At 36.5% G+C, this 27,181-nt stretch overlaps 1 protein-coding gene across 2 annotated transcripts in view; it reads right to left on the reverse strand.

Annotated features, from left to right (window-relative positions):
- The window catches only part of CTNNA2 (catenin alpha 2), a 504,365-nt gene that overhangs the window by 13,964 nt on the left and 463,220 nt on the right, over positions 1 to 27,181 (reverse strand). Inside the window, exons 14-18 of one of the 2 annotated variants that reach the window (XM_069856550.1) lie at positions 25,101 to 25,214; positions 21,345 to 21,526; positions 18,563 to 18,668; positions 15,426 to 15,560; positions 1,827 to 1,970 (exon numbers count right to left, since the gene is read on the reverse strand). In XM_069856550.1, the coding sequence (XP_069712651.1) occupies positions 1,827 to 1,970; positions 15,426 to 15,560; positions 18,563 to 18,668; positions 21,345 to 21,526; positions 25,101 to 25,214 (681 nt within the window). The remainder of the gene's footprint in view (positions 1 to 1,826; positions 1,971 to 15,425; positions 15,561 to 18,562; positions 18,669 to 21,344; positions 21,527 to 25,100; positions 25,215 to 27,181) is intronic. The other variant, XM_069856551.1, reaches the window with a different exon arrangement.

The raw sequence follows: 27,181 nt of genomic DNA on the forward strand, positions 1-27,181 counted from the left end.
CTATGCAAAAAATAATCTCCTGCATTATGCAAGAATAACAATATACAAAAACAATTTTGTAAACAGCAAAGGATGTGGATCTCAATTAAATTTTACCTCAAAGCATTTGTCTCTGAAAAGAATGAACCTCAAACTGTCTTCAACAAGAGTAATTCCTATAAAGTTTTCCTAATGAAACCTTAGAGATTGACTAACCTGCTTTTCCTTTCCTACTTAAAAGATTCCTAGGGAATATACAAAAAAAAAAAAGAAAAGTTTCCTAGGGAAGCTAAACATGCTACACAAGCTCTTGGATTTGCAAAGGAATATTTAAAGACTTCAGTGTTGGTTCACTAAAGGAATAAGCAATAGTAATAAAACTTCTTGCACATATTCAAAGCTAGAAAAGCTACCATTTTATATTCTTTGTCCTTATTTTCCTCTCTATCAGGAAGGGAAACAGCCATTAGTGAAAGTTGTGGTAGCTTTGTAAACAAGATTTTCATCCCCCCAGCATTGCATTTAAATCTTCTGTGCATTGATACAAAGAGTATCACTGAGTCATCAGGGAGGAATATCTATCCATCACTGACCAATCCCCAATACATGCCAGTGACCAGAAGATGGAAGGCTCTGCATCTTATACCCAATTCCTCAAAGCCATCTAGTCACCTGAAAATAGAAGTACTTCATCAATCAGAGTATGGACCACCTCTGCTGAAAAGGCTGTGAGTGCATTCTCTTCGTCTTTGATTTATAGAGTATGCATTGCTGCCTTTTAGTGCCTTTCACTGAGATATGACAAGACTCCACATGGAGTTGGTAAAGGCTCTAAATGAACAAGAACTGCAAGATTTGCAGTATCCCTAGGGGTCAAAATCTCCATATGATCCTTCTTCTGCCCTTTAGTTTGAGAGCTCTGACATCTTGACAGCTATAATAGATACCCAAGAGGCAGAACAAGAAAGGAAGATCTTCGTAGTCCGTCTTGTCTTTTTTAAAATGCTGAGGGATATTAAAACAGTGAAGCAGTAATACTTGGGGCAAAGCGAAATAGGTAACAAGATAGTGCTTTAAAGTCAAATAGTAATATTTAGGTAGTGACACGAGCAGAACATCAAGAAATTCAGTTAGCAATATCTGTGCCCATCTTAAGTTCTTACCATCAAAACAAACAAATGCTTTGATTTATAATTTCCAAGGTTAAATCTCAGTTACATCTCCCAGGCTGTGATTTCCTCCTCAGTTTTAAATCTTCCACAATTTACTTTTGAATTTTATTTAAACTCTAAAATAGGTCCTATAATTGGCCTATTGTGAATGCATTGCTTCATAAACACTTTGAATAAAGCAAATAAGAATAGTAACACATAATACAGAAAATAAAACCCCTGTCCTGTATAAATGGGCATTATCCACACTTAACAATGATAAATATATAAATAACACCATCTATCTTTAATCACAATGTATTTTAGAAAAACAATGGAAGTTTAAAGGAAATTTAGCAATTGACTTCAAGGGGACCAAAGTCTGCCTTTTTACACTGAAAGATAAACACTGAAGGATCAGTTTAGCCACCAGTAAGTGGACCATCTCTGCAAAGAAATGTGATCATTGCTTCACAGATGAAAATAACTGTAGGATTTCAGAAAAGAAGGAAATTATTTTCCTCAGGTAACCACGTAAACACATGCAGTTCATTCTGTGAGTCCTATGGTTAATTAAAAAAAAAATATATATATATATAATCTAACAAAAAATGTCCCCCACTGTCATGTCTTTTCCCTCCACCCCCAGATCTAGAGTGCGAGTTAAAGATATAGATGAGACAGGAGGTTACTCACCGTCGAGGAGTCACTGCTTCCGGTCTCAAGCGTAGCTCCCTCAGCACAGGTGGGTGGGTGGGTAGAAAGTTGACTAGCCCTGCCCCCATCTATGACATCACACTCTACCTCATAAAAGGTAGTGAAAGTGCTCTGAACTCCAGTCTGATTTCCGAGAGATACAGAAAAGAGATAGTGAGAGAGAGAGCAAGAGAAATATTGTGCCGTAGCGTAGAGGTGAGGAGAGAGAGGAAAACGTGTGCTGAAGGAGCTAAGCTTGGTCAAGGAAACAGGGACTCTTCCACGATGAGTAACCCCGCTGTCTGGTGGTTCCTCTCACTTGCTACCATAGCACAGGTTAAGCATGCAAGCACTAAAGGGTTTGCTGGTTGGCAAAGAGGATAAGTTTTGGCTCCTTCTGATGAAAACCAGCAAGGATAGATAGCTCTATCCCCATTAAAAGGTGGTTGACATCAGGTCAGGCATCAATTTGGTTTATAGACTTCTGAGTAGCATTTTTCACTTATGGTTTTGAACAGCTGTACCGCTTGAAAACTTAAACACTGATGCAAGCAGCTGAAATTCCAGTGCCTACAACTGGAATTACACTTGTGTCCACGAGTGCCGAATAAACATTACACAATCCAGCCCCTGGGGCTGACCCTTGAACAGAGTAAGCCAGAGGGTCGGCCGCCTACACCACCACATGAAAGGGGTCAGGCAAAAATTTTGTTTTTCTCACATTGAAAATGAGAACTGACAAACTGTGCTGAAAGAACAAGTGAGGGAAGTATAAAAATTCTGGGCATACATTTATTTACAGAGCACACTTTAAAGTTCCAGAAAATATCAACAAAAGTGCAAAGAGGTGATGCTTTTAAAGACCGTACATTTTTAGACAATGACAACCTCACAGGCTGAAGCACATTTTTTTCAAACAACTTCCAAAAACCGAAACTGGAGGGCTTAAATTGGAATATACATTCTAGTTCATTGTAAATGGAATTTTTATCACCTAAATTCTGGAACAACAGGTTCAAGAGTAAACATAATGGCTTTTATTATCCACTGGGGTTTTCTTAATATACTAAAATTGAAAAAAAAACCCAAAAACCTATGTGCTGCTAAACCTCACTCTAATAAATAAAACTGCTTAGAGAATGGGGGAACTATTCAGTGAGAATAAAGTATTCTGGCATACGATCTTGCCTTTTGGAAGATGAAAAATGAATGCCCCTTAAGTCTCTTTTTAAAAGTATGTGCTATAAGCACACAGAGGTAATATTGATGTTTTCCCTTAGGCTTGCTTCTACAAGTATCATGCAAACTGTAATCTAATCCTGATTATTTTTTCAGTTTTAGTAATGATTAATGTGTATTCCCTGCTCTGTTTGTGTGTTCTTTGTTTGTCTCTCCTTTCCTGCTATTGAAAAAAAGAAAGTGTGTGACTAATGTCTGGTACCAGTCACTTCACTTGACAACTGAAGTCAAGTATTTTTCATCTTAACCTTCAAAACTTTTATCATAGTCTACTCCTGCAATATCTGCAGATGTTGCTTTAAACTGATACATTTGTGGATTTAAAAACTCAGCAAACTGTCTAGTACGGTTGACTGAACAAAGAGCTATGGTGACTGTTAGAGATGATGCATAACTTCAGGAACACAATGCAAAACTAGGCTGCATCTGAGTAATGCAAAGTGATGATAGTGCTGCAAATTTCAGTTTGAAATTTGTAATGTGTAATGCGAATTACATATATATCTGTCTGATTTCAACCTATTTGCGTATATGAAGAATGAGAGGAGAAAAAAACATCTCTAGTACTCTGTATTAATCTCTATTAACACATATGTCTACTAGTCTGTCAAACAGAAAACAAAAATGGAACTTTTAAAGTCTTTTATGGTAAAAAGTATGAAGTAGAATTCAGATAATTCATAACTTAGATAACCTATGATTTGACTATTGCACCACAGTTGTTTTTGCCAAATAAAGTAGGAATATATTATGAACTCCTATGACGGCCAGACTGTATGAAATCTAAGCAAGCTTGCCTATTCCTAAAATGAAAAGGATGTTCAGACACTAAATCTTTAAATATGAGAAATATTACATTTGTAGTAGCAGATCTGAGATCTCCTAAGAAGACTTAAATTGTCTTTTATTGGAATAGAAACATAAGGAAATAGCACAATTAAACTCCAGAAGATTGAGTATGGTCAAGAATAGTCTCCAGTAACAAGACAAGGTGGGGAATGTGGAGAAATATGGTAGATTCCATCATGATAATGTGATATAAACAGTTCAATAGATTAAGTAGCAGATAATAGCCCAGATGGTCTTTTGGGCTACCACTGCTCAATTCTGAATTCCTGTTTTGACCATCTTAGTATGAGATTTGTAGTTGAAAAGAAAAATAAGACTGATTTGTGAACATACCCTAGAACACAGTACTCACTAAAACAGTGAACAAAAGCAGAGAAAGAATATACCTAACTGAAAAAGAAAATTAAAAAAGGTATAAATATTCAAGAGAGGAGGGAAATTTTCCAAAGAGTATAGCTACGATTAATTAAATGAATGCATGGAAATGCAAAGAGACAGTAAATGAAGACTTTAATACTCCAAAATATTTTCTTAAGGGATGTAAGTTTAGCCTAAGAACATAAGAAAACCATGTGATCACGGATCAGGTCATTAATTTAATCATTTGGGTCTAAGCACTAGAAAGCAAGTTAAAAAATGGACCTGTTCATTTTGACATTAAAGATCCATTGGAAATAAAACACCAAAGTTCTTGCTTTCTTGCTTCAGAAGATGGACAGATGATGGTCCCCACCATCAAAGGACCAGAGCCTGCTGTGTATGAGGTTTGAGTACAGCAAGATTGTGAAAAGCAGAGGAATCCCAATGGGACAGAAACACTATACATACTACTAGTATACCTACTGAAGATAAAAATAGATGCATTTTATGAAATTGAAACAACAGCTTGGAAAGGTCATGTAAAAATGTCAAGCTGGCACATATCATAAAACTGGAGACACTAACACAGAGATGCCTCTGACCTGAAGATGATCTGTTGCTATAGTGAATCAGCTTGACAGAAGAATGGAAAAATCTGTTTTGTTTGTTTTCTGTCATAGCTAAGGAATGACGAAATATGTAACATCCCTCTGAGAATAAGTAAGGCTGTAACTGCTCTAATTTTTTGACAATGGGAATGTTGCATCTATTTGTAGGTATGAAAAAGGATGAAACTGTTTCTAGCAGTCTTTTGGATCAGATATTGTTGCTCTAATCTAGTTTATTATAAAGTTCTTATTTGGTCTTTGATCAGAGATTTAGGACAAATCACTTGTATGTTTCATCTCATTTTCTAGGGATAATATTAACTATCTGGCAACTTGGTTTGCAAGGTATTTTGATGATGAATTAGACAAAATTAGAAAGAAGAGATGTTAAAATAAAGCATTTGAGAATGCCTAACAGTAAGAGGTGAGAATTGATTTTTCTGATACTGGATAGTTTCTTACTTTGACTCCATATCAATGTCTTGAACAGATAGGAAACAAGCCCTTTTTTTTTTCTTGATGCAGCTGGTTATCAGTTGTGCAGGATTAATGACGTGATCTAAGAATGACATTTTTTTTCCTCTTCTCCTTTGAGGCTTATAAATATTTATAGTAACAACAACATATTCCAAGGTTGGTAGATAGGTTAAAGACATAAGGCAACTTTTAACCTTCCTCACGCAGTTTGATCTCTTCCTAAAGGCTACATTTAATGGAAACAGATTCCTATTGTGAGTTTTATTACAGACTTCATTCAAAGCTGTTTTGTTCAGTATTTGCAATTGATTCTGCTTAGGCTGGGAAAACCTGTTGATGTTTTGCCTCTTGCCTGTATTTCTATGTGTGTGTTACGCATCTGCAACTCAGGTCTTCAGGAATGATAATTAAAGTGAAAGAAATAGATGAGTCTGAACTGAAGTTGTAATTCTTTTAATATCTTCAGAAGCAACATCTGATAGTACTTTCAGAAGTGAGATTAAGTCTCACCACTGTCCAAATCAGTAAGTTAAATAATTGCAAGGGATAAAAGATGTACCTCTGTATAAAAAACACAATTTAAAATCTCCTATTTTGTCATTATATAATTTATTTATCAATATTTTCATGTGCAAGAAAAGCACGTGAAAAAGGCACAAGAGGTACCTATTAGCAAATGTGTGCTGGGCACTTAGGACTGAGAACGTCCTAAATGAAAGGAATTCTTATTTAATACAAAGTGGTGATGCTTAGTCCCAAACCATGTCCTTTAAAGGCACTAAAACAGGAAACAAAGTGAACATGAGACAGCACTGAAGTCTTCTCTTTATAGCAATTTTTATAGGAATAGTCCTTTAGGACCATGTGTTACAGTATGGAAGAACGGTCTCTAGGCCTTGCTAATTATTACAGGGCTGGTGCAGTTTGTGTATCAGAAAGCTATAAGATCCCCGTTTTCTTCCCATCTCATTCAGCATGGCTTGGAATAACAAGGTGATCCAACCAATCACTAAACCATGTCCCTCAGCATATCACCCACCCGTCTTTTAAACACCTCCAGGGAAGGTGACTCAACCACCTCCTTGGGCAGCCTGTTCCAGTGCCCAATGACTCTTTCTGTGAAAAACTTTTTCCTCATGTCAAGCCTAAACCTCCTCTGGTGGAGCTTGAGGCCATTCCCTCTTGTCCTGTCTCCTGTCACTTGAGAGAAGAGGCCAGCACCCTCCTCTCTACAACCTCCTTTCAGGTAGTTGTAGAGAGCAATGTGGTCTCCCCTCAGCCTCTTCTTCTCCAGGCTAAACACCCCCAGCTCTCTCAGCTGCTCCTCATAAGGCCTGTTCTCCAGCCCCTTCACCAGCTTTGTTGCTCTTCTCTGGACTCGCTCCAGAGCCTCAACATCCTTCTTGTGGGGAGGGGCCCAGAACTGAACACAGGATTCGAGGAGCGGTCTCACCAGTGCCGAGTCCAGAGGGAGAAGAACCTCCCTGAACCTGCTGGTCACACCGTTTCTGATCCAAGCCAAGATGCCATTGGCCTTCTTGGCCACCTGGGCCACTGCTGGCTCATGTTCAGTCGCTGTCAACCAACACCCCCAGGTCCCTCTCCTCCAGGCAGCTTTCTAGCCTGACTTCTCCTAGTCTGTAGCTCTGCATAGGGTTGTTGAAACATATACATTATAGGGTGATGAAACATATACATTATTATTTCCTTCAATTCTCTAATCCTTGTCTATGATCATATTTGTTTCAAGCTTCAGTCTTGAATCTGTAACACTTTCCTTTGCTCTCATAGATTTAAATGGCTTAATATTTTTTTGGTATCAGAAATGCCTTTCTTTGTAGAAAACTCTTCTAATTAGAAATTTCAGTAATTATAATCTTCAGAAATTCATGAATATTTTTTACCTGATAAAACACAAGAATATGTTCCCTGTAGACAAAATGCTTTTTAATAAGGATAAAAGTCTAACCTGCCTGAATTTAAACCTACTGAATGTAGACATATAGATGGTGTGTGTGCTTCATGTCTCCATTAATATATTCTAATGAAGAAAAGTGCAGTGTGATATTGCTTTGCAAATGAATTTCTAGATAACATCTTTTCATTTATGCAGGATATATTGTTTCATATTTATGTGTATGAGTATTTACATGTGTATTTATGTAAAATGAGATATTTCCTCATTCCTGAAAATAGCCTCTACCAGAACATTGTAGCTTCAAAAGAACTAAAATTATTTCATAAAAAAATCTTCTTGTTGAATTTTTCAGTTATATCTTCATTCATGCACTTTTCCTTACATAATGTAAACTCTGCCCACCGCCAATCCATCTTCACTCAGTTGCTTTGAAGAAACAAACATAACACTAGTAAAAATAAATCCACCTTTCCAAAGTCTTCCATGCTGTTCTTTATGACATCATACTTATGATTCCTCAGATGCCCAAAGCTTGGGATAGATACTATCGTTGAATCAAGTCACACATATAAAGGCAAACCCATGTGAACTCACAGACACAGAAACAAGATCCTATGGGATCTTTCACTTAGCTGAATCAAAACTCTTTACAAATGTCACTTAAAAGTGACCTCTGGAGGTCTCTTGTACAACTTTCAACCTGAAATGTGTTAGTTGCTAAAACTAGATCACTCAGCTGATGCACTTTCTACCTGGGGCTTGAACATCTCCAAGGATGCCAATTTCATAAACTCTCTGGGCTCCTGCACTACCTTTGCTGGGAAGCAATACGTAAACTTAATCCAATGAACTAAATAGTTATTAATGTTCCGTATTTGGAAGAGGTATTGCAAATGGTTTAAAAGCCATTCTAGATACAACTATTTATGTCTTTTTTACCCTATTAATATTTGAACTGTTTTGTAGGATAATTAGCAATTCTTCACAGTTTTAATTTTCAGCAAGCCTTAAGATAGCATTTCCATAAAATATATCATACATAGCAAATATATGACCATGAGGGATTTTATCAGCACTCATTTTGATTAACCTGCATAACTCACTGATGCCTTTATCCTTTAGGAGTAGTAAATGGACTCAGTGTCAGGATGATAAATTTTTTTATGTTACCACATCACCCTTTGTTGGGCAGTGTATTGAGAGATATGGCCTGTGCCAGTAGGAGTTTAAGACTCCTATATTAGTTACAAATAGAAAAGCTCAATTTGTTCCACATAAAGGCTTATCAAAACTTATATCTGTATAATTATCACATGATTCATATAGCCATATATTTGAGAATAGAATACTTACTATGGTTTTATTTCACTGTCTCATGTGTTAATAAGTCTGCATACAGTCAAACACATATACAGGCATTACTCAAATATATCTCCATCCTAAAAGGCACAGCTGAAAATTAGAACCATAGAATGGTTTAGGTTGGAAGGGACCATGAGGGTCATGTAGTCAAAACCCCATCATCTCTCTGTATTTTAATTTCTTTCATTTCTTCCAAAACAGATGATATTAGCTAGTTGAATACACAGCGTAAAACAAGGTCTCCTACTTTCCCTATCTAGATCCAGCCTCCTTGTCCTGGAAGCTACCTTTTTAAAGTGGTAACTTCAGTTGAAATAAGGACCCTCAATATATAACTTCTCTCCTTCCTTGTTATACTTGGAGTATTAGGAGAGTAGGCATTACCGTGGAGTCCAACAAATTATGGTCCTGACTTTATCTCAGTCCTTTCCCACTATTGCAATCCTTTGATGTCATATTCCTACCTTGCTTTTAGTTTGGCTTTTTCTTCCCCTGACCTTTTCATATCTCATGTTTCAAGTTCTTTGGTCTACTTCGCTATTACTTCCAAAGTCCTCTCCTTTCCAAAGTCTTAGCTCAAGTTTTCTGCTCAGAAAACTGACAGCTTTCCAGTCTAAGCAGCCCAGCCCAGAAATATCTATAAACTCTGGTTTGTCAGGCTGTTTCTGTGAGTACATTTCATGTACTATTTTTCCATTTCTGTTACAAATAAATAGTAAAACTTACTTTGTTGCTAGCTGAATATAAGGAGTAACCTTTTTCCACACCGGAGAATCTTGAAGAAAATTAATCTGGCAGTTTTGCCTCTTTACCAACTCTCCCTTCAGTAAATTTTCCTTTACATAGTGCTATAGTCTTGCCTGATTTGGGAGGAATTGAATTACTTTATTTAACAAATTCCAGAATAAAATTTTCTCCATAGTCTTAAGCATTTTAAATATAAAATTTCTCTCTGATTGCCTCCTTGGATACAAACAAACAAATGAAACACCAAGCTGAGTGGTGCAGTTGCAACACCAGAAGGATGGGATGTCATCCAGAGGGACCTGGACAACCTGGAGAAATTGGCCTGTATGAATCTCATGAGATTCAACAAAGCCAAGTACAAGATCCTACACCTGGGTTGGGGCAATCCCACAAGGCCAACCATATCCTGGGCTGTATCCAAAGAAGCATGGCCAGCAGGTCAAGGGAGATGGTTCTGCCTCTCTATTCCTCTCTTACACTCCTCATACTCCTCATCTGGAGTATGGTGTCCAGTTCTGGAATCCTCAACATAATCATAGAATCATAGAATCATAGAATCACCAGGTTGGAAGAGACCCACCGGATCATCGAGTCCAACCATTCCTATCAAACACTAAACCATGCCCCTTAGTACCTTGTCCACCCGTGCCTTAAACACCTCCAGGGAAGGTGACTCAACCACCTCCCTGGGCAGCCTCTGCCAGTGCCCAATGACCCTTTCTGTGAAAAATTTTTTCCTAATGTCCAGCCTAAACCTCTCCTGGCAGAGCTTGAAGCCATTCCCTCGAAGGAGATGGAACTGTTGGAACAGGTCCAGAGGAGGCTACAAGGATGATCAGAGGGCTGGAGCACCTCCCATATGAGGACAGGCTGAGAGAGTTGAGCTTGTTCAGCCTAGAGAAGAGAAGACTCTGAGGAGGTCTTACAGCTACCTTCCAGTACCTGAAGGTACTACAAGAAAGCTGGGGAGGGACTGTTTACAAAAGCTTGTAGTGATAGGACTAGAAGCAGTGGGTATAAACTGGAGAGGGGCAGATTTAGTGTAGACATAAGGAAGAATTTCTTCACTATGAGGGTTGTGAGGCAGTGGAACAGGTTGCTCAGGGATGTTGTGGCTGCCCCATCCCTGCAGGTGTTCAAGGCCAGGTTGGATGGGCCCTTGAGCAGCCTGATGCAGTGGGAGGTGTCCCTGCCCATGGTAGCTGTGTTGGAATGAAATGATCTTTAAAGTCCCTTCCAACTCAAACCATTCTATGATTCTATGATTCTCTGAGAAAAGATTTCCTACCTGCTTTTAATAGCAGGTAAAAATCAAATTACATGACTTTTTTGAGTCTGTAGAATTCATAAGTATCTACTTACTACTCTACTGCCCATATGCATACCAACTTGCTTTTACAGCACAAGGTTTTTAGCATGATTTGCCCTTAGGTGAAAGAAAACGTTTTGGTTTATTAGATGCAATATCTACATGGAAACAGTTTGTCAGCTTGCCTGAAGTAACCATTGGCTGCACACTATTTTCCTGTGATAAATAGCAAGGCTTATTGTTTTTTGATGAGAACTACCTATTTCCAGCTTTCTTATCACTGACTGAGAATAAACATACAATTATTTTGCAGTATATCCCATATCTGTCAATACTTTCATGTATTCAACCTCTCAGTCCAGGTATGACAAGAATTTTCATAATGTTCCACCCGCAGTTAATGAGGTGGCTCCAGCTCTTTTACCTTCCCTCTTCCCCAAAAGTCCTGTCTTGAATTCATTAAGTAGGAACTAGATAAACTCACAATCTTAACTAAACTGTCTTGTATCTGCAAAATGTTATAAGAATCCATCTTTTAGTATTGTAGCTGAGCCTATTGCATTAAGATAAATGGGCCTTTGAAAACAACTGGAAATTGGACCCAGCTGAAGTATGTTTGGAGTGTGCTTTGGCTAGATTCAATATTTTTGGACAGTGTTCAAAGGTACGTGGCTGTTACTCCATATGACATTGCATATCTATCTGGCTCAAAAGTTTACGACTCTTTGGACAAATTTTCTGAAAATACAGTTAATTATATCTGTAGAGTTCTAAATCAAACAGGGACCCAATAGGGGGCTGCCTTGGATAAGGGATTTTCTTAGATTCTGTTCAACTTAATCCTGCAGGAAAGACTGTAGCGAAGCTACTAGCATTAAAAAGAATTTTAAACCATGCAAGCTTATAGCCTAAATGGATAGTAGGTAAATGAGCTGATAAGCTTCAGAGCAGCAGTAAACAGAACAAGTGGTTATCTATTCCAGAGTTAGAAATGTGTAGATATATATATAGAGATATATATATGTTTTATTGTAATAAGTCAGACAAGAACACTAAAAAAATAAAGCAGCCCTAGGGTTAGAAGTAGTCTGAATTTTTATCCAAATAACAAATATCATGGTTAAAACTAAGCCTTCTCAACAAAAGTAGCTACAACAAAAAGGCTATCTATTAGCATGAGCTAAGTACATGCAAATAGTATTTACTCAACTGAGAGTAGCACATGCTCAGCTTCTTGGACAATTCGTTCAATGGTGCAACTGGTTATGAAGTAAATATACATTATGTTAAATAAACTTAGGCAAGAAGTAAAAAAAAAACATTTGAAGTGCTTTTAACTGTGATTTTATAAAAGGAAGAGGTTTACTCTTAAAGGAGAACTAGGACTTGAATATTCAAATTTAAAATTAGAAATACATACATTTTTTGTGGACCAAGGTGGAAGAGACTTTTAATAGGAACAAGGTTATAAACTACACAGATTTGAAGTTGTTTAAAAATCTTCTGCATTTTTTATTTTATCTTAATTTCTTTTTGCTTTTATCTAATTTCCTCTTCACCCTTTTCCTTCTGTATAATTTTCTTCAAGTTTACAAGGCCTCTCACTGAAGAACAGGTATCACATAATTTTTCCTTATTTTACTTCTCAAAATTCAATTGAATCAGGAATTAACAGTCTCACTTTGAAACATAAGGTGCCAAGTCAACAGACAGTCTAAACTGGCCTTGCTCCATTGGTAATAATGAGGTTAGGCTGATGCATGCTAACTCTCAATTGCCAGATCTCATTTATCTAGTGAAAAATCACTTTGCTATCTGCATGCAAGGAATTTGATGGGAAAGATCAAAGGAGGGAAGAGCTAGGGGGAAAAAGGAATGGAAGAAAGAAAGGGAAAACCAACAGTGGGTTCCTTCTTTTACTGAAATAATTTACACTTCAGGAGTCCAACGTTTTCTTACTTTTTGATCTGTTTTTCTATTTGCAGCAAAGTCAATGATGCCAAAAAGAGCCCCTTCTCATGCTATGCTAGTATCATATCAATCTATAGAGGAAAAAGCAAACGAGATCAGCTTTATGCTTATTTTCAGAGCTAAACCATGCTGAACTACTGAATCTTGTGGGAAAAAAACAAATCGAAGTTACACCAAAAAATATATAGTACATTCTATGTTATGTACACAGTATGTTTGAAGTTCTTGCAGCATATTTTTCTCTAACAGAGCTATAAGAACTGTGGGGTGGCTTTCATCTGTCTCTTAGGTTTTAATTAGTTTTATGTCTCTTTCCTTTCTACAAAAATATACACATGCCCACACATGGATTCATACATACATATGCATACATTCATTTCATTTGTAAATATTGATTAATATTTCAATAATGCAAAAATTCAGGCAGAGATTGTACTCCCCGTAATTGTTCTGAATCGTAACTCATCTTTTGGTTCAATCTGAATCATACTGTGATTCTTCGTAAGCAGAGTAGTAAATCACAATATAGTAATAATCATCCTGGCACTTGATATTTACATCAAAACACTTAATTATAGTGCATTCACATAAACTTACTTCTGTAGTCATAGGTTGGGAAGCTTGAATTCTGGATTTCTATTGTACTTCTAAGTTGTACTGTATGCAAGTTGCCAAATAATGGTATTTCATTTGAATGTAAATAAAATACTGTTTATTTGTAATTGGCTATCCAAGAGAAAATGAAGAAGAAGATGGAAGCAGAAGCAGCAGGTAGACAAGCAGATGTAGATGTGCACTCGGATACCAAATCTCTGGATAGCAAAGGAGCATACAGTACCCAACACATTGAAGCTTGAAAAACACTATCAGGAAAGCACTGTACTAACTGTGTACCAGATAACAAGATAATGCTCTTGAAAAAAGATGCACAGGAGTTCAACTCTCTACATCACCTCCTGTTCAGAGCAACAACAGAAGAAGCAAGCTGGGCAATCTTAAAATTTTCTGTATGTCAGTACTACTGAGTTTTTGGAACAGACTCAAATAATTTCTGTGGTTGAAGCTAGCTTTGCTTTTGCAAATGACTGTAAAAACCCAACCAAACAGAAACACAATGGTGATGAAGCCTGGTAAGCAACAGATGCTAACAATGCCAGACTGGAAATGATGAAGTCAAGCAGTTTGGCCACTTAAATTTCACAACGGATGGTGATGTTCCAGTAATGAATAGATGCTAAAGATTCACAATGGCTTATTCAGCATCCACATAAACTGAATAAAGAGACTTGAAAAAGAAACACACACACCACAAAAGCCAAGCTGGTAGAAGCACTGATTTGGGTAACTGCCGTAGATAGATGAATATGACAACTCAATGGGTATGAAAAGCTGGACCCAGATGGCAGTAAGAAAAGATCATAGCATTTACTATGCAGCAAAGCTATCAGCCAGACAAGGACAGATCACTCCATTAAGGTCAGGAAAATGGAAGAGGATCTTTTCATTGCTGTGGGAAGATCAAGGTATTAAAATTACATATGTACATATGTCAAGAAGTGAAGACCAATTGCAGGACCGATGCAAGAATATTTAAGCAGCTCCTCTTAGGATTGAATATATGACTTCAGAATGTTTGATCCAAGACAGCCTGGCAAATGTTTAAGACCTCCTACAGTGCTTTTCAAATATTAAAGTGTTATGTAGTTGAGAACAATCGATATGTTTGAGGAAGGCCAGTGATTTCACTGGGGAATCTTATGGATGAAATGAAGGTACAAGTCAGTTGTCCTAACAATCTTCATACTTGATTGGGCTTAAACAATGAAAGGTGCTTCTTCCAAACCACATTTGAAAACAATTTTGTTTCAAGTATCTAGTGTCTCACAATTCACAATCATTTTGAACACACTCAGGAGAGTGAAACATTTGTACTTGAGTTAGACAATAACAAAAAAGTCATGGGGCTAATATTGGGATAAATATTTAAAAGAACAGAACAATTCATGAAAAGCAGCAATTGCCACTGCGTAATTCTAGTAATCTCCTGGAGGAACAGAGTCCAAATTTAGGAGAAGGGAAGAAAAAATATTTTTAGAATGCAGAACACTCATCGTTTATGATATTACTAGTGCTGCACATACCTGTCTTTATTTATGAAAAAAGTTGTGTGTAAAAAGTTTGTAGTGTTCACTGAAAATAACTAAAATAATTGTATAGGAAATAGAGTATACAATCATTGTGCTTGTCAATAGTATTTGAAAACAGCACGTGCATCAAAAATTAAAATAATTTGCTGGCCTTCCAGAGTTTTTGCTAAACCTAGTGTGCATTGGAACCTGAGTGAATGAAATCCCATTAGTCATCACCATCTTAACAATATGCACTTCATACAGAGCTGGCTTCTGCACAGAGGAAGGAAATTACCAGTACTAACAAAGGAAAGAAGATTTATAATGAGCAAATATACAAAAGCTCCAAATAATTATAATATTTAACAGCTTGGCAATGACTTTCTAGGCTATGAAATTACTTTTCTTTTTGGAGGAATGAAGATTTTACAAGGTTAATATAAACAAAGGGTAATTGGAAAATCAAATTGTTCTACACAAGTTATTGTAAGGCCTGGAATAATGGCAATAACGTTTTAAAAAGCTTGCTTATGATTCACTACATTTTTTTTGTACATTATTGCATTAAAAATGCTCCCTTTCTAGTGCTACATGGGAAACATAAACATCTATATAAAAATATTATCTTACCCCTGATACAATAAGTTCTCCTCCCAGGTTCTGAACTTCTGCCTTCACTTTGCTGCAGATATTGAGCTGGTGGCAATAGAGGGCAATGCGCTGCAGGTAGGCTAGCAGATCCTGTTTGCAGGCTGAGTCAGGGCACTACAGACAAAAGAAATGTTTGATTAGATGTAGCTGAGTTTGTAAGATTATAGAAAGGTAATCAGAGGAGAGAGTGGCAATGTCTGTGCATTAGATGCATCCATTTCACTGTTTCTTTAGGTGGGATACCTGATGAAATGTGAAAATTCACACTCTACCTTTCACTTAATAAAAGACTAATGAATTGTGATCTGAAGATGCACTATACCTTTTTGTAAAAAGAAGAAACCTCTCTGTCAGCCAATAATGAAAATTCACTTATGGTATCAGTCTGTGGAGAATGGAAGAATCTATGAGGAGCCCAAAGACCAAGTTTGATGTGAAACTCCAGGTTGCCCGCTGTGCAGATTAAGAGACGATATGGACCATGTAAAGTCCACATATACCAAGTTCTGACTGATTACATCCGCTCAGATGCTAAGTCTTGACTGTCATGCCAGCTGCCCTGGCATTTGTGCAGACTTCCAGAGGACACAGCTCTGCTTCAGACTTGGCATAAGCCAAGCCCCTGACTGACACACAGAAGATTCAAGAGGTAGAGGTGAGGCTGCTTGGGTTTGTTATTGACAGATTTGGCAAGCTTATTGTTAATATATAAATACCCTAATCTGTGCCAGAGGAAATTATTTACTAAAGTGATGTATTACAGAGTCTCTCAGGAGATGACATCAGTCTTGCAGCGCTTCTCAAGAACACAATGAGACAAGTTGGTCCCTCTGCATGCCTAAAGGATAACACAACTAGAGGGAAGGTGATCTACAGTCCTGTACCATTTTGGATGCTGTGCATCTCACGTGTTTTGATACAAACTACATTAAGTCAAAGGTAGTAGATTCAGTGAAGGTTTTATAATTGATATAACTAAAAAAGGCCTAAGTACAATTTATTCATAGTCTTTGGGACTCTTAATAGAAAATGCATCATCCCACACAACAGCAACAGCCTAATAAACAACACTCTTGCAGTTAATATTCAAGGTATCGCCTCAAGAGAACAGATCTCAGTAATTCACTCTGACGAAACATTGCTAAAAGGGTCCATTGCTAACAGCATGCTTCCAATACTCTTTAGGGGTACCCAACAGAGTCTGACTGACAGTGTTCTCTGAATACAAAGCTTGGCAAAAAAACAGATATAGGAATTTGAAATATGTTTTTTTTAGCATCTTACGAAGTTTTTGCTCAATTTTTGCTCAATTTTACTAGCAGCACACCTCAATAAAAAACACACAAGTCAGCAGCATCACAACCTCTGACTTGAGATGACTGATCTATCCCCAGCAGTCAATCTTAGCAAGGAATATATTTGCAGTGAAGTAACTGTATTTGTTGTCTTCTATAACCCTGAAAACAGTCACTTTGAGGTTTTTTTCTCTCTTTCAAACTAACAATAAACAAAGCTGGAGGTTCATAGTGGCTGTTAGTTTTAATTGGCACTATACTTACAACAATGCTATGTCTCTTTTGCAGTTGCTACCTCTTTCAGGCACGAAGCCCTAAGAGGCCTCTTCTCCCTACCAGTGACAATTTAATACAGAAATATTTACCCTGCTTTTGAAGTCGATGAACTGAAAGAAATGAACTTTAAAGCAATACTTCTAAAGAGCTGACAAGGCTTTAAATACAAGTACCTTGGAGCAAATGAAAATGTAAGATCTCTCTCTTTGGAACAGTAATTAAAAATGCAACTGTCCATAAAAAGTTTATATTGCATGAGTGTCTCCAAAGTTCTATAAAATATCATTAAAGCACAAGCATTAAAACAAACAATTCATTCTCATAGTGGTTTTACTGTTTATTAAGTGTGCACATTACAACCTTCTGAAATTTAAAATGTGACTCAAGCCAATGCACCTAAGCATAGCAATTCTCTTTATTTTGTGTTTCTCTCTTTAAAATACTCCACCTCTGCAGATATTGTAAACCAAGAATTTAATCAGCTGACAGATGGATTTCTCCTTTCTTATGCTAAAATGAACAGATACTTCATTTGAAGGATGGGAATGAGTTAACCACAGGTAAAATGGTTGCTGACAGTGAAGGAAACCTAAATCCAAAACTTCTCAGATTATAGGAAAAAGGGAAGCTTCGGGTTTCTTGTCACTCTGACCCATTTCATAGAATCGTAGAATCACCAGGTTGGAAAAGAACTCATGGATCATCGAGTCCAAACATTCTTATCTGCCACTAAACCGTGTCCCTGAGCAATATATTCACACTATTACATACCACTTGAAGAAGAAATAGAAATATTTCTTTTGAAAAGGAAGACAAGAGACAGGAAAGTTACAGTTCCCACTTCCAGCAAACTTTCTCCTCATGACAATGAAAAGAAACAATAGGAAGTCTTCAAGGGCAAAAATAGTTAAATTTAATTTGCCTAAATTTAAACCAGCTACCTAGAACCTGCATTTGAAATTTAGCTCTTGAATTTAATGTAACGATTCCTCTTGCTCTCTAGATGGAATGATAATCCAATCTGAAAGAAAGGAGCTGAATACAGCAAGTTCATCTTTTCATTTTTGATATGAATTTGGTAATGGGACTGCGGACACAGCCCCTAGAGTAGGGAGGTGTAGGCTGAAATCAGATGATCTGATGCAAAGCAAAGGGAGTTAGGGAATCTTGAAAAAGTGCAGTTTCAAGGGAAATTGCTGGAAGAACAAGGTGAAAAAATATAAGGATTCCTTGGCACATGGCAAGGGTAACAGACCATCTAAGTCTCTACTGCTTTCATAATAGCAAATATAACAGTTCAATTCTAATGCAGTCACCTGGGTCCAGAAGTGAGGCTGTTCAACAATTCAGGCATTGTTGAGGTTTAGGGGGACTCATTTATGACTTTCCTGTACTGTAAAAACCAAACTGTTTGGTATTGAAGAAACAACTTATATTCAATGGATATCAGTATCAAGGCAATAGCTTTCAGCAGCTAATTTTCTGTAAATAAAATTGATAAAGGTTGCAATATATTTCTGCTCTTTTTCTTTTTTATTTAGTTACCTGATCAGCTACCGCCCGTGCCAACTTATCCATCCTTGATCCTGCCTCTGCAATCTTCTTGGCTGCATTAATGACATCTGAAGTATTCTTCAGGGGGCCTTTACCTCTATGAAATACAATAGAGTTATGCACAATCTAAATAAATCACCAAAGCAACAGTTTTAGTGACCCTGTTTAGTTTTTTTCTTTAAAAATAGTAACATGAATGACTTCTTAATTTATTACAGCTTCACCTTTTAACTACTTTGTAGTACAGCTTGATTAAGAAATGCGTCTGCTATATTCCTTCTCTTTTATAAAAATGCCTCACTAGCAATTTAGTCTGATGTCCCTTCAAGCACATGAACTGTACTTAATAGTATATACATTTTTAAATGTTCATTAAGCCAATATTCTTTCTGAAATACAACTATTTCAAAATGTTATTTTTGAATCAGTGCTAAATAGTAAGCCTGCCATGTCTAGATCAAGAATGTCATATTTTAGAAAACCATTTTTGGGAGATTTTTGTCAGAAAACAAATATACTTAAAGCATAATCCTCATGTTACATTTTTATTTTACATTTAAAACGTGTAACTAGCTTTAAGACTCATCCTTCACTATACTCTCAAGATGATGCAGAAAGCTCTGATTTTAGTCATTGAGGTTACCAAAATGTATATAGACAAAGAGTAAAAAGTCATGGCAGGCTTTTCCGAGTCTGCTTCAGACTCAAGACTTGAATCCTATTTGTAATAATAAATTTGCTACTGCTCCTAAGAATAGCTCTGTTAGAAGTCGGCTGATTTTCCTCTTTATTCTTTTCGGATATTTTTAATACTATGAGGAGAAACAGAGCTCCAGATAAGACTGACAGACAATAATAATAAGAAAAATTTTTTAAAACTCAACCTGAAGGCATATTTTCTAAGCAAAACATAGTATTATTTTTGTTTTTCATCTATAATGCAGAGAAAAACATACTGAAACATATTTTCATTTTTGGTTTATTTCCCTACTTTCCTTTCCATCTTAAACAGATACTGAAATACAAAAAATGTCCCACTTTTGTTGAACCTTAAGTGTATCAGAAATCATTCTCAGTGACCTTGTATGCTTCCACATTAATTGCATCAGCAGACCTGGCTTCCACAAACTCCACACATTTGAAAAATTATTCTATTTTAACACTGCTGAGGTTACAGGCAACCAAAAAGGTGTGAAAGGCTTTGTTCTGTTTTAATGGAATATATTAAAAAAGGTTTTATTGAATCTGATGTAGACAGAGGTGCACTTTGATTTTTCTTTTTTTTTCTTTTTTTGTAATTTACTTCAAATGTGAGAGTAGTTTTCTCTCATTCTCCTATTAGCTCTGTTCTTTTGATGGTAGAAAATGTAATTACAGAACTTTCAGTTTGATGCCTAATGTACCAAAGGTTGTCTGGGAGGTTGCAGAACATGTTCATATTCTGGGCTGTTGCTTCAGAACATTAGTTCTTCCTTCCATGAAATGATGACACTGTTTGGACAGTTTTTCACTCCATTTTTGGGCACAAGGATCAGAGACTCAAAGACAACACAAACACAAAAGTAATTCAGATTCCTCTAAAATGTCACCCTTTGCAGGTGGTTCTATATTATCATTTGGTATACAAGAGCAGTGAGTCTACTGCAAAAAATATTTGTAAAGCAAAAACTGAGAAATAAATAAGACGAGAGAATAACAACCTGGAAAGAAGTATAGCAGTAAGCTATTACAGTAAGCAAACTTTCTATATGCACATTTAAATTTAAAATGGATAAAAATGTTTGCTGTTTCCTATTACCAATTAACTACCTATGCAAGCACAAATAGTTAAGCTATTTACAAATTAATGGTATTTATACACCACTACCACCCACTAGGTACGTGAAAACTCTATATTGTCAATGCAGAGACACTCTGAATCGAGTTAAAAACTACAAAGAGGTATGCAGTCACCAGGAGATTAAGAAATCTGCTTGAGTTTTGATGAATAAATGATGTCTTATTTTAATTCTGAAGAAAAACATGAATATTTTTGTCCATTTTTGTCTAATTACATTTTAATTAATATCATTTAAGCTTTTGAACTCACCTTAAAAAGAAACACTTAAAAACTTTTAATTTATTACGGTGATCTGTAATTTAAAGAATCTTGTAAAATGTTCTCCCTGGTGTGATTAACAATATGACTACATTTAAACTTCAGTTTGTGTGATATCATTAATGAATGGTGTTTTGACGCTTTGTAATTAGAAAAGAAGATATCAACAGAAAAAAGAAATATAATAAAAAAAAATCATTACTGACAGGTTCCAATAAAGTGTAAGATCAAAATTATTTCATTTGATTTGGGATATTTTTTTTTTAAATAAGTTCAGTCTTCAAAATTATATAAATAGTTTTGCCATTATTTTTGATTGACACAAATTGGATTGAAATGTTGAAAGTTCAGAGAGGTACATGCATTTAGGTGGGTACTAAATGAAATGTCAGTTGAGTGTCTGGAAGATCACAGACTCTTTGCTGCTGAAATTCAAGATGATCTGCAAATGAGAGAGATTATCAAATAGGATAAAAAATTCATGTGATTAATCCCATTTGGTGAAACATCCAGAGCAGTCGTATAGAGAACACACAACCCATCCCATTATGTATGATACCTGGCTTTGCATCCCTCAAAACCCTGCATGCCATCTCAATAGGCTATAAATGGCAACAAAAAGGAAAGATGTGGGATATCTCAAGAAGTCCTCAACACAGGTTTTTTTGTCCTTACCTAGTGAAGTCTGTCATTTCCATCATAATCATGCACATCTGCTTTGCCAACACAATGATGTCATTACCACTGTCATCCCACTTAGCCACCTCTGCATCCAGTTTGCTCTTTTCTTGGTGGAATATCTCAACCTGCTCAGCGATCTTAGCCTTCTCCTCCTGGGGAAGCTGAGCCATGATAGCCTTGAAAAAAATGGGAGAAGTCGGGGATGAAAAACATAAGCTAGAAACCATTACATTTCCACTGGTCCAAATGGTGTGCCCAGTTTCTAGTTTCTTTTTACAGAAGCTGAAGGTGCCAAGCAAATCCAGCAGATATTTGACTTCTTTTAGGACAGGTGAAAACAAATACAGAGATTGCTTATAGCTCTTCTTACACCTTCAAGAATTTAAAAATATGTGATGCCATACCGTGCAGATTATTCACCAGGTGATACAGGAAGATTAAAGAAAATTCCTGTTAAACCTTAACTTTTAGGAAGAACAAAATGAATGACACCTATGGGAACTGCCAGTATCTCTCCCAGTCTCATTTTTTATTAGAAGTAGAGGTGCTCTAGTTAACCTAATGCTAGAATAAGCTATGACATGAAAGATAACACATTTGAAGTTAATTGTAATGAAAGTACCTTTCAATAATATTTAGTGGTTTAATTGTCTCCTGGAAGATATGTGAAGAGGCACTACACTGGTTGATACTAATCTGCCTTGACATCATCAACAAAGCAGAAAGTTTCCTGACCCTTCCATGCAAAAAGAAAAAAGAAAACTCTACCAAACTATAACTACTTTTGAAGATGAAATGGATACTTCCAATAATAATTTCCAAGTTGAGCTACTATTTGGCTTTAGGGGGTTCTCAACAACACATTATGCATTTAATGGGGTGTGACACATATTTAAGTGTCATTATATTTTTTCTTGTTTATGCCACTTTCAATCAGCTGGTGTCTTTCTCTACATATTCTTAAAATGCTCTTGGCTTTTAAAAATTCATAATTGACCTTTTACAAAACTGAAATTAAAAAAGGTTATAAACAGCAGATCAGAAAATGAGAAATTTGCAAGGTAATCAAATTAAGATTCAACACATGGGTTTTAATTATGTCTTATCAATGTAGCTCAGCAGTTTCAAATGTTAGCCTTTTCACAGAAAAAAAGCAATGCAAGTCAAACTAATAAATAAATATATAATATATATATATATATATAAAACAATGGAACAGATGAATTAACTGAAATTAAGAGAATGTGATATGTGTAGTAAAAGGCAGAAAGCTGATTTGTATGTCTTGCACATGCTTTCTTTCCATGCACAGATTCACCTGAACACCCCTTTATACTGGTACACAGTGTTTGAACATTTCTATTCCAGCTGCCAATGCATTTTTCAAAGAAGCTATATCCTATATCAAATGCAGTTCACATATTCAAGTTCCAATTCTGCTGAAGACCATCACTAGTCTTTATGCTGAAATACTAATAGCTTTATGGAATAAGCATATTAAACAAATCCATTACATTTCACAAAAAAAATTCCAGATTTTTGAAAGAAAAAGTTCTGCTTAGAGGACTCATTTCAGTGAGTCACTCAAGACTGTGGACTGTCTGGCTTCTGCTTAGCATGTTCACATTTTCAGCTTTGCATTGTTTGTTGCCTTGCTTCTTGTGAAAAATTGCATTCCATATTATTAAGGAATGGCACTGTCTTTATAATATACTATGTTTATACATAGCGTAGCTGATCAAAGCATAAGGTATTAAGTGCAGCAGTGATAATAACCACAATAAATGCAATATAATTTAAGTCTTCTAAGTTCCTAGGTGAACTAGATTCTAAGTAAAAAGATTGTTGCAGTCTTTCCTTGGCTTTCAGTTCAAGAAAAGATGTTATGTTACCCATCATGTAACCAAAAAAATTAAAAAAGACCGTGAAGTAACTGTATTGTATCCCAATAATTTTGTATCTCAGACTTATATTAGTAGTTAACTCTTCGAATATAAAACAGGACTCTGTGCTTAACGATCATCCATTTCCAACACCCCTGCTACGGGCAGGGACACCTTGCCCTGGACCAGGTTGCTCAAAGCCTCACCCAACCTGTCCTTGAACACCTCTGGGGACATGAAATCCACAACTTCTCTCGACAACCTGTTCCAGTGCCTCACCATCCTCTTTGTAAAAAAAAATTCTTCCTAATATCTAATCTAAACTCCCCTCTTTCAGCTTAAAACTGTTACCCCCTCATCCTATCACTATACTCCCTCATGAAGAGTCCCTTCCTTCTAGGTTCCCTTTAAGAACTGGAAGGTCGCTATAAGCTCTCCCTGGAGCCTTCTCTTCCCTAAGCTAAACAAACCCAACTCTCTCAGCCTGTCCTCATATGGGAGGTGCTCCAGCCCCCTGATCATCATTGTACCTCCTCTGGACTCATTTTAATGATCGTAATGATATATATGATACATCCTTGATACAACCCAGCTTTTCTGATAGATGATATACTTTATTTACCATCTATTCAATATTCAAGGAAGCAAGTAAAGAAAAAATGGAACCTCTGCCCATTCCTCTGTACTTATGTCTTACACTGCTCTCAAACCTCTACCTAAGATTCATCTAGGTTTATATTACTGTTTTTTGTCAGGGTGTAAAATGTTTGTATTAAGCCCTAACATAGTGTGGGTCTTCTTACCACAGCTGAAAACTCCTCCTTCCTGGGCTTCTGAACTGATCTTTCAAAGCATTGTTCAGTTCAGTTTTCAGTTTCTCAGCTCTACAAATGTTCTTCCAGAACTCACGGTAAGTGGTCACCTTCCCAGTTTGTAGCTTTTGCTACAGTGTTTAAGTGTGTATGAGGATGATTCTTATTTAGTCCATTATTTCACTTCTAGCACTTACCGGAAGAAACCTGCAGACCTGTGCAAAACAGCTATGAAAATAATTTGGGTAATTCCCAGTTCCCCACTGGTTCTCTGCTGGAAAATTTTAAGACCTATTTTTTTTAAAACTCTCTTTCCAGTTAAACATATTTTCATGATGTTGTTTGCCCCCAAAATTACATTCTGATGTGTTTGGTGTTTTGGTTTTTTTTTACATAATGTGATCTAAGCAGCCTATTTAGTAAAAGGTAAACATTCATCAGAGGCTGACATAATCCTGAGTGTTAACAAATTTCACTTCTCCAGCACCTGTGACCCCTGAAGCACTCATCAGCTTAATTTGCAATCCCCATGCGCAAGTGGAGGTTGCAAATCACAATGACTGGAGTTTATCATGATGTAATTACCCTGGTAAAATTACATTAACTCAGTAACAAATGTCTTCAATTACAATTAAATTACAGGGACTACTCGGTAGCTTAAACACATCTTCTTGACAGGTTTGCACACTGGGAAACATGACTAATGTAAGATTTCTCTGGATACAGCACATGGTGCCCTGGTGGGATTTTTTTTTAATTTGTTTAATTTGTTGACTACTCCCACAGTTTCAGCACATTCTAAATCTGCAAGGCCTTCTCCTACAGAGCAAACGGCTGATGCAGGCATCACATAAGCCTAAGGAAGATCATTCAATAAAGCCAATGCGTTTCAAATAGGCGAGACATGAAAAAACTTTAAACAACTAGGTTAACTTACTCCCGTCCTTTCTTAAGAGACCCTGAAGATTTGAAATCACTGCATTTGCTTTCCAAGGCATAGCTTTTTATTTGTAGCTATACAGACACCTAATGTAGTATGTGGGTTTTATACTCACCCTCGCACTCTGCCCAGCAATAAGCTGGTCATCTTCAGTCTGAACACTTGTTCGACTGCGAACGTCATAATCTTCCTGCTCAAAGTCTGAGTCATCCTCTAGCTCTTCAGGGGTCTAGAGAGAGACAGGAGAGAGAAAGCAAAAGAGAGGCGATAAGCTTATAAAGGATACAGGCTAAATCTTATGTACAGTAAGCTCTTATTTCATTGACTACCTGCCCAGGAAATAATGTTTCTTTTTCTCTTTAAATTAGCTTGTCTTCCCAAGCAGTCAAGAACTGAAATTGAATTGTCTTAAAAATTAAGTTGTTCCAACTCTAGTTTTCTTTACAAATGGCATTTATCATTAGCTTACTGCAACGTTTCTTAACCCCGTTAACATGATGAATGCAGTTCCAGGAACAAATATCATTTGGAAACACTAACAACTGGCGTGCAGTATTTCAAAATAATGTTATTTTGTATACAAATGGATACTAATACTATTATATTACATGTAATCTTCAAAAGTAAATACCTGGGAAAAAGTAAGTAACATCCTGGAAGAAAAAGTTATCAAAGTAAGTTAAAATTTACCCTTGAAAGGAAATGTAAACTATGCCAACTGATTTTGAAACAAATATAAAATGTATTGCTTTACCTTGTTGGCTCACATGGTTCATTTCTGATAGAGACCTTTGCAATTTGACTCATTTCCTAAACTGAAACCAGGTTGCTGGTGCTACAAATGGTGTGCACATCTCTAAGCAAACTGTATTTACACATGTGCTATCTTCAGATTTTTAACATATTAGAAGGGGGAGAAAAAAGATAACTGATGGATTTATCTGTTTTTTTTCACCTTTTAGCAAAAAAAAAAAAAAAGGAGCAAAATAATATTTCCTTATGTATATCCAGAGAGATAGAGTCTAATTTAAATAACTATTTACTACTATATTTAATCTAGATTGTGCAAAACCAGAAATAGGGTATAGAAGAAAGATTATTTTCATTTTGTACTTGAATAGCATCTAGTACAACAATCTGGCCACAAGTAACCTCTGGAGGTACAATGCAAGAAAGTAGAAACAGAATAAGAATATCACAGTAGCTGTGCAGAAAAATCCTCACCTTACTGGATACCCATATGCCTCAGTGTTAACCTAGAGAGCCAACCATTACAGAAGAAATCACCCATGCTGGCAGTTCACGCTTGGAGGCAAAGTCAAGTTTGCTAGCAGAGGTGCTAATCATTGCCAGTTGTCATTACAGCTCTGTCTTGAAGATGCTCAGTCACTAGGAACTGGTCCAAACCCTCTAACATAATGCAGAGAAGTCTTTTGGCGACATTTATATTACAGCCTGGTTTCCAACATAAAGTGCACATCACTGTTTGATACAGAAAATCAGCTGCTTTGCTAGCTGAATGCTGAAGTACATGTGATGGGGAGAGTAATACACAGCCATCTCCATTGGCTTAAAGAGAACAAATTAAATTTTGATGCTGAGCACCAGAGGAAGAAATACTCAAGTACGACAGTATGGTAATGAAACTCAGGCTACATCTCTTAAAAGAAGTATGTACAAATACTGTATACAAAAGGATAGGCCGGACAGGAGATGAAGCTTAGGTGAAAAAAAACCCAAATTTGTCTTTTCCTTTTCTGCTACAGGAAAAAAAACCCAAAGATTGATTCCCATCATCATCATGTTCTTGCTTTCCAATCAACTTTCACCACTTTATTCTTTCTTCTCACCTGCCTGAGACTATAAAATCTGGCATAAGCAAGTTACTAAGAGAACCATACAACTCTCAATAAAAGCAATTATTTCCTATCATGTTGCTTGGCTTTTCATGTGCCTAGGCTTTACTGTGAAGAATAGGAACAGCGTGGAGAGTTTCAACCCCTTCTTTGTAAACCAGCTGGCTCTTCTCCATCCTCCAAGTACACTCAACTAGCCAGTTGCACCAGTTATTGTAAAATCAGTACTCTTCCCCCTCCAGGCATACTCTTCTTAGTTTCTTCTATTGCCACTTTTATAGATAAGACTATAAAAGACAACGTGCTGCCTCTTCCCAGGCTTTCATGGTTGGAGTTGCAG

This window comes from Phaenicophaeus curvirostris, chromosome 4 (genome assembly GCF_032191515.1).
Source record: "Phaenicophaeus curvirostris isolate KB17595 chromosome 4, BPBGC_Pcur_1.0, whole genome shotgun sequence".
Lineage (NCBI taxonomy): Eukaryota > Metazoa > Chordata > Aves > Cuculiformes > Cuculidae > Phaenicophaeus > Phaenicophaeus curvirostris.